At 36.3% G+C, this 8,260-nt stretch overlaps 1 protein-coding gene across 1 annotated transcript; it reads right to left on the reverse strand.

Annotated features, from left to right (window-relative positions):
- Window positions 1-360: 360 nt before the first annotated feature.
- On the reverse strand, window positions 361-2,796 carry LOC124615451 (CAAX prenyl protease 1 homolog). Its single transcript, XM_047143347.1, has one exon. It carries the CDS (start codon window positions 2,682-2,684, stop codon window positions 1,323-1,325), a length of 1,362 nt encoding a protein of 453 aa, XP_046999303.1. The 5' UTR covers window positions 2,685-2,796; the 3' UTR covers window positions 361-1,322.
- Window positions 2,797-8,260: the final 5,464 nt, after the last annotated feature.

The following is an 8,260-nucleotide window of genomic DNA, read 5'->3' on the forward strand; positions in this document are numbered from 1 at the left end:
TTTGACTGTGTCACATCTATAATGATTCCAAACAGTCATTGTGTATAAATAAATACAAAACAGAAGCTGCAACTTCGAACATTATCTTAGATGTTTACTTTCACCTTTTAATGAGCTGAAGTTGTGTTCACTTACTTTGAAAAGGATATAGTTTATCAACTGTTTTGTTATGTACAGATGGATGCGTAACAAAAAGAGTTAATTTAATGTTTAAATACTGCCCAATGTTATGAACTCTAGTTTTATATTAGTGAAGTTGTAATAATCATCTTTTGATGTGTCTTGTGTACTCTAATTGAATCACTATCATCTGCATTTCATGAAACGAATAAATTAGACTGTCAAAGCAAGTATGTAAAGTTATGTTTAAAGGACACATTTTTATTTCTATAGCTGTATTCAAAGATCACCAATTGTGCACATACCTAATTTCAACCTGCTCTTCATGGCTGCAAAACAATTTTAGACTTTTTGTGCACTAGGATTAGGCCTATCAATTATGTCATCAGATTAGGAGAGAGGTTATTACAGTACAAATCCTTAAATTCATTTCACAGTCATTCATTAAGAACATCACAAAAAAATCTTTCTGCATAAAATGACAATACAAATTGGCAATAATGGTAGAAAACAATAGTACGTACACACACACACACACACACACACACACACACACACACACACACACACTTTTCATGATATTTTTAGAACTTAAATTTGTCTTCCAAAGACAAAGAAGGGCTAAAGAGAAGCTATCTTGGTTGCCTCAAGTTGTTCTAACAGATAAGACACTTACTTTAACAGTAGTGCATTTGGTACATCAGCAATTTTGATTCTGGAATGTTGCATCTTACATAGGCCTACAGTGTACACTGGTTTCTTTTCTGGTAGTGTTCCAACATTTACTAAAATAAATGCCATAAATATCACTGTGACTGAAGGTCATTAACTACCTAACTCTACAAACTGCATAAGCAACTGACTTTGTGCAGTGGCCTCCACAAAAATACCACAAGTGACATTACACAATAATGATAACATTTGACTTCACTGTATTACAGCTCTGCGTTCATTTCAATAAACACAAAGCAGTTTTATGCCACACACAGTCTTAATAACCATATAAAACAAATACACCATCTCCGGACACAAACGGTTCTTCTATGAAAAAAATTTTCTATCAGTCACGACACTTACAGCTCTCTCTGGACACTGAAATATGTTCTTGAAACAAGGTCACACATCAGCACAACACTTATAGCCATCCCTGGACGCTGAAATATATTCTTGTAAGGTTACATATCAGGAATCAAGCACTTTTGTTAGTCAGTCTTATTATATTCAATAGCTCTCAGTCTTTCCAGAAGAGGTGGATGAGAATGATGCCACATGGAAAACAACCAGTCATAAACAGGGAAACTTAAATTATCTTGATTCAATTTAATTAACGCGCGTTGCAGTTCTTTTGCTTTCCCTAAAGACTTGGCAAAGGCATCTGCTTGAAACTCAAATTTTCGACTTAACATAGTCAACAGAAATCCCAGAATAGCATTATAAGGGGAAAATATGTACTGAAATACTATCATGAGCCCAATAATAACAGGCCGTTCAGTCGAGAACCCGAATGCACGGTACATGGGATCATATTTAAACATTAGTCCAAATACAAGAAACATGAAAAGTAGGTTCAGTTGTGCTATGACAAAGTTCTTCAATATATGGTTCAGTTTCCAGTGTCCAAGTTCATGCCCCAAAACAGCTAGAACTTCATCGTTGTCGCATCCCTTCTTTTCTCCAGTAGGCGATTTTTCTTGTTCTTCAGATTTGTCTTCTCCTGCAGACTTGTTTTCAGGAGTGTAATCCTTCAATAATGTATCGAAAAGTACGATCCTTTTATTCTTGAAGAACCCATAGAAATATGCATTGCTGTGAGTCGATCGTTTAGAACCTTCTACAACGTACAACTTATACAAAGGGAAATCTATACTTGCTGCCAGTTGTTCTATTCTAGTTTTAAGTTCTCCATCTGGCAATGGTGTATATTTATCAAAGAGTGGTGCGATATAGTTCGGATAAATCGTTAACAGAAACACACTCGTTACAACAGAAAAAATCCACAAATATAAAAAGAAGTATTTACCACCTATCTGAACAATGTAAACCATGGCTGCAAGAAGTGGTGAAAATATAACTTGAGACACTGCAAAGCTCTTCAGCTTGTCTTTCACAAAAAAACCAACCGTTTGCTTGTTGAATCCATGTTTCTCTTCTAATACGAAGGTATTGTAAACAACCAGAGGGAGATTAATTATTGTACTGAAAGTATACAAAATGAACCCAAATGTTACACTTTGCAAAATTTCATTATGAGAACTGTAACCAAAAGCGGATATAATTCTTTCCGACAAATCCCAAAAGTAAGGTATTCCATCGAACAACATAATTGCGACAGATAATACCATACCGAATATGTCCTTCACAATGCTAAATGTGCATCTGTCCAACCCATAAATCCTTGCCTTTTCGTACGTTTCATGTGTCAATATGTCTTTTAATTCATTTGGAACTCTCACAGCATGTTCGTACACATGGTGCTGCCTTATAGACAGGTACAATTCCCACAAGAACTCTACGATCATAAACGTCAATATTCCATAAAATATCTTCTGTTCTTCTGTAAACATTTTCGTCCACGTTAAACACACTCTCCACCACACTCCACAGTACCACACGATCCACGACAGACAACGTTAGTCAACGGTAGAGATATCTCATTACACTTTAGGGCAGAGTTACTACTACAAATGGCGTGAAATTCCCAAAGATCGAAAGAACTTTACATCTTTGAAAATTGTCAGACACATGAGATCGATTCAGGTATGACATCACGGATAGAAAGAGTTTCCTCATGCAACAAAAGTAACGCCACTAGGCCACCACTAGAGTGACGCCATCGAAATTGCGTGTGGAAACGCCCCAATTATTGTGGCGCCACTTTTAGCCATGCAAGGGAAGTTAAAGCCGCTTTAACTCTGTGACATCGCTTTGATCCCCCAGCCTCGATGCACTATTCAGTATTTTGGATTTACGTGTTAAGCCGGGTTCACACAAGCAACGAAAGTGTCGCCGCAGCTAGTGGCATCTGCAGTTGCATGTGTGAACTCCCAATTTTCAGTGGTGGAATTAAGAGATGCAATTTTTCTTATGCTTCGAAAACTTCAGCTTGGTTCTACTTTGTTACGCTACTTTCTTTCCAGCACTGCTCCCCGGTGGGTATATTTCAAAACGAGCATTCTGTCGCGTTTATTGTGGAGTATCTACTGCTGTATTCCATTCTATTTCAGTGTGTATTCATTTTATTACTGAGAACAGTGAATATAATGGTCGGCAGGTGCACTTCCATAGTTTCTGGGACTACAAGAACAACACCCTATGATGACATAGTTCTATCCCACGTTCTTAAAAGGTGAATAGATGAATAAAGTTAATATGCATCCAGAAGTGTGAGTCGTATAAACGTGTTCAAAACCATTACAAAGCGAAGATCACACAAAATATTTTTTATTTAACCTTCCTACTGTGAACGGGTGTAACTGACCTAGTTCGTTTACTAAAATTAGTATAAATCCGCGAATAATATTTATTTTGTGACAGGACTGTATGTAATCTTCAAGTCTGCAATAATTTATGTTATCCTTAATTTTTGTTTCAAAGTGTGAAATACTTTTTGAGACAAATAACTTAGACACACTTTTGGTGAATGAGTCTTTTAGACCCAGGAGGATATTCATTTGAATTCTTCTGACAGATTGTTTGTAAAACACGCGATTGTTATCGTATGGTCTACAATGGCTCAGAGGTATTTCACATTGTTGTAAAAATTAGTATAACAACCGCACCGCCAGTCTGATTTAGTGTGCCAACATGGCTAGTCGTTTTCTAAGCAATGAACAATTAGAAAGGCTTCTGAATGAGTCTTATGACGAAACAGTAAATTATCCTGTTAATGATTCAGATTTTCAACATTCTGTTGATAGTTCAAGTGATGTTGATAATGTATCAGCTGGAAGTGAGGAGAGTGATCTTACTGAAGCAGATGAAGGTGCAGCTAAGTTGCCTAACGAAACTAATGTGGTTGGAAATGTTTGGTTGGTTTGGTGCTTTGGGGAAGGAGACCAGACAGCGTGGTCATCGGTCTCATCGGATTAGGGAAGGATGGGGAAGGATGTCGGCCGTGCCCTTTCAGAGGAACCATCCTGGCATTTGCCTGGAGTGATTTAGGGAAATCACAGAAAACCTAAATCAGGATGGCCGGACCCGGGATTGAACCGTCGTCCTCCCGAATGCGAGTCCAGTGTCTAACCACTGCGCCACCTCGCTCGGTTTTGGAAATGTTTATAAGACCAATACTTGTACAGAGTGATCTGCAAATTCACCACCTGCGTCACAGGCAAGGTGAGCATAATAAATATATTATATGCAAACGAGTATATCATTATTGTTATAGATGTGCTTCGTAAGGAAGTGTCTAACATGGTAGGTTATCACCACTATGGTCGTGGACTCGAAACTCGGTTCGGCCAAAACTGATTTACGTGATAAGGAAGGCAATGTATTGATTGTCTAGAAAGATGAAAACCTTTATCTTCGATAATCTCTTGGGCCTTGTATGCAATATATCTTTACTTTTTACCTAATACCAGATTTATTTTTCTTGTTTTTCTCTGCAGTTTATCCTATTAGTTTGGGGTTAATTGTCAGCTAGTTTATTTAATTTTTTTCTTTTCTGTAGGGTTGGAACCATTCTTCATCCTGCTCGAGAACCTACCCTGTTTGCTCTTCAGCGAATTAATAAAATCGGAAGTATCCTCGTTTTCACTGTTTATAACTGAAGAAATTTTGGCATTGGTTTTGAATGAAACCAATAGAGAATGGATCTGAGTATCACCAGCCAAAGATGCGACATTCACATCAATTACAAATCAGAAACTGAAGGCTTATTTGGGACTTCTTATATTGGCTGGTGTGTACAGATCTGCTGGAGAATCTCTTGAAGAGCTATGAGACAATATGAATGGTCGACCAGTTTTTCGTGCAGCGACGTCACTTCAGCGTTTCCATACAATCTGCAGATCTCTCAGATTTGACAACATAGAAGATCGACCAGCTAGGCGTCACCATGATAAACAGGCTGCTATCAGGACTGTCTCTGAAATCTTTGTGGAACAATTTCCTAAAATGTTACTTCTGTAAGAAAATGTCACAGTGGACGAGCAATTGGTTCCATTCAGAGGAAGGTGTCCCTTCCATCAGTACATGCCTTCAAAACAGAGAGGAAAATATGGAATAAAATTATGATTGTTATCTTATGTGAAAACAGCAAATGTTTCTGCAGGAGAAGTATATGTAGGAACCCGGAAAATGGTCCACAAGAAACAAATCAATGGAGAAATGTACTGAAGCTTATGGAAAGCATTGAGAAAACTGGGTGAAACAGTACCTCTATTAATTTCTTTACGGATTACAACCTGGCCAAAGAACTTCTAAAGAAATCTAACATTAGTTTGAACTCTCAGAAAGAACAAAGATGAGATTCGGAAGGAAATGTTGACAAACAATAGCAGAGTAGTGTTTTCAACCATCTTCAGATTTCAGAGGGATGTAATGCTGTTTTCGTATGTGCTAAAAACGAATAAAGCAGTAGTATTACTCTCTATGATGCACCACGACTGTAGCTTGTCTTCAGAAGAGCATAAGAAGCCTGAAGTAATACTACATTACAACAAAACCAAACGAGGAGTTACCAAAAGAGATTATCTTGCCAGCACTTATTCCTGTAAAAGGTGTACTAAGAGATGGCCTGTCTATTTGTTCTACAATATGCTAGACATTGCTGCAATAAATTATTATGTGTTGTATGTACACTCTAATCCTGGCTACAATCAAAACAAATTGTACAAAAGACGGCAATTTCAAAGATAACTTGGACATGAGCTAACAAAACCAATACGAGAGGAAAGAATGACTGAAAGTATTTCTAACAAAATCAAAGTAAGTTTGTAAAATATTGCTGCACTGAGTTCAGGAGCAAAAGAACAGAAGAGGGGCAGGTCCAAAGAGTGTGGACTGAAGAAAGATCGAAAGACCAACAAAAAGTGTGACAGTTGTCAATCATTCCTGTGTCAAGATTAAGCAAATATATACTACAATAATTACATACGCTAATACCACACCCCTAGAAATTGACTTAAATATAATTCCTCAAAATCAAATATCGTAATTAAATTTAAATTTTAAGATAATTATTGTGTATAGTAAAAGTTAATACTTAAACTATAAAATGCGCTTATTTGAAGAAACCCTGATACAAACACTATTTCGAAGTACCATGTATAAACATTTGTTTTTCAATCTAAAATTTTCTAAAACATTTTTTGTATTACATATGTTCGATAAATGTTGAAAAGTTCAAACTTCTGTTTTTCTATATAAATAACTAAACATAATATATATTTTGAAGAATCATGTAAGAATATATAATTTGTTTTTTAAGCTGCGAATCTAACAGACCCATCCACAATATGTGTGTTTCTGTGTGAAACACAACAGGAAGGTTAAGACAATCAGTTTCAACAGTCTTAGCTGTCATTTCAGGCCTTAAGCATTTTTTGTAGAAAAACCCATTCATTTGACGCTAAACCTCATGTGCAATGTGTCCAGCGGATAAAATTCAGCACATTATAAATGTTTGTCATCGCTAAAATATTTGAAACAACACAGTATCTTGTTCAAAAGGCAATGTTCATATACAAATTGCTCACACATGCTTCTTACATGATACAAATATGGTACACATAGCACATCTGTTTACATGTGGTATATATGTACCATATTTGTATCATGTAAGAAGTATCTATGAGCAATACGTATATGGACATGGGTTTTTGAACAGGGTACTGTGTGTTTTTAAATATTTTAGGAAACGACAAATTTTATAGTGTACTGAGTTTTATCCACTTCACATCTTGTGCTTGAGGTTCAGTGCAGAATGAACATGTTTTACTACAAAAAAATGTTTAAGACCTGAAGGTCACACCTAAGACTGCTGAAACCTGTTGTCTTGAATAAAAAATATTTTGTGCGATCTTGGCTTTTGAATGCTTTTTGACAATTAAAACAGATTGCCCTTCAGTACTCTCATAGTGAAAAAACTTAATTGTGCAAATTTGGTGAATTGTGAGACTAAGCACTATATAAATTGTGGATTATATGCAGGAAATAGCCCCCGAGTGTGATGTGGAAAAATAACTTAAAATTTTTTTATTTGAAATGTCTACATTAATGAATAAAATAACATTCTAAAATACTTAGCAGCTGTTAGTTCATTTGCCATAGTAGACAACATTTTCGCCTTTGAATGTTATTTCTTTTATAAATGTGTTTGTGGCTATAAATGTGTTTGTGGCTCCTGCTTTATTCCTGCACGAAACCTGTTTCAGATCTAACATTTTGGTTTCTTCCTTCTTGTATCTAACTCTTTTCACAGTTCTAATGCTATAACTGCACTATATCATTAATACCAACACATATGATTTCAGTTGATGACATTTTGGATACTGTGGAACTACATAGAATTGATGGCATCCAGTGTTAACGGAAACTCACCATGCCATAACAGAAACCCACAAGATTTGGCGTTGTATTAGTTGCATGTGTGAACCCAGCTTCAGAAATTTTGCTGTGTGTGTGTTTCGCAGCATTAGAAATGTCTACAAAAGTGGTTGTCAGTAAAAACTGTGCAGTTTATTGAACTGTAAGAGAAGCGACCATGCTTTTAACATTAAAAAAATAACGATTGTTAGAAATACAGAAGTCTGAGCATTGCTTGGAATTGTGGATGGAATACAGGAATGTGTCCCCAGTTGTGATTTACTTATTGTGAAAGTTAAAATAAACATTTGCAAAGCCTACACCAGTGAACAGGATAGAGTGTTAAACAAGGTTCACACACATAACTAATGTGATGCCACAGATTGTGGCATTCTGTAGCGGTACTGTAAGCTACACAGGATGGCACAAATTCTACATAGTTGTACAACATTCAATATGGCGCCAACTGAAATTATGTGCGATATGGGTGTACCAATGTTATATCACAGGTTAGAGAATTAGAGCTTGACAAGAGCTAAATACAAGGAAAACGAAACCCAAATGCTGGATCTGAAAATAAATTTAGTGCAGCAATAAATTATGGGCCACA

The sequence above is a fragment of the Schistocerca americana genome, chromosome 5 (assembly GCF_021461395.2).
Source record: "Schistocerca americana isolate TAMUIC-IGC-003095 chromosome 5, iqSchAmer2.1, whole genome shotgun sequence".
In the NCBI taxonomy this organism is placed as follows: Eukaryota; Metazoa; Arthropoda; class Insecta; order Orthoptera; family Acrididae; genus Schistocerca; species Schistocerca americana.

Excerpts from the sequence above, each read along its gene's own strand:
- LOC124615451 (XM_047143347.1), bottom strand. The coding sequence starts at position 2,684 with ATGTTTACAGAAGAACAGAAGATATTTTATGGAATATTGACGTTTATG.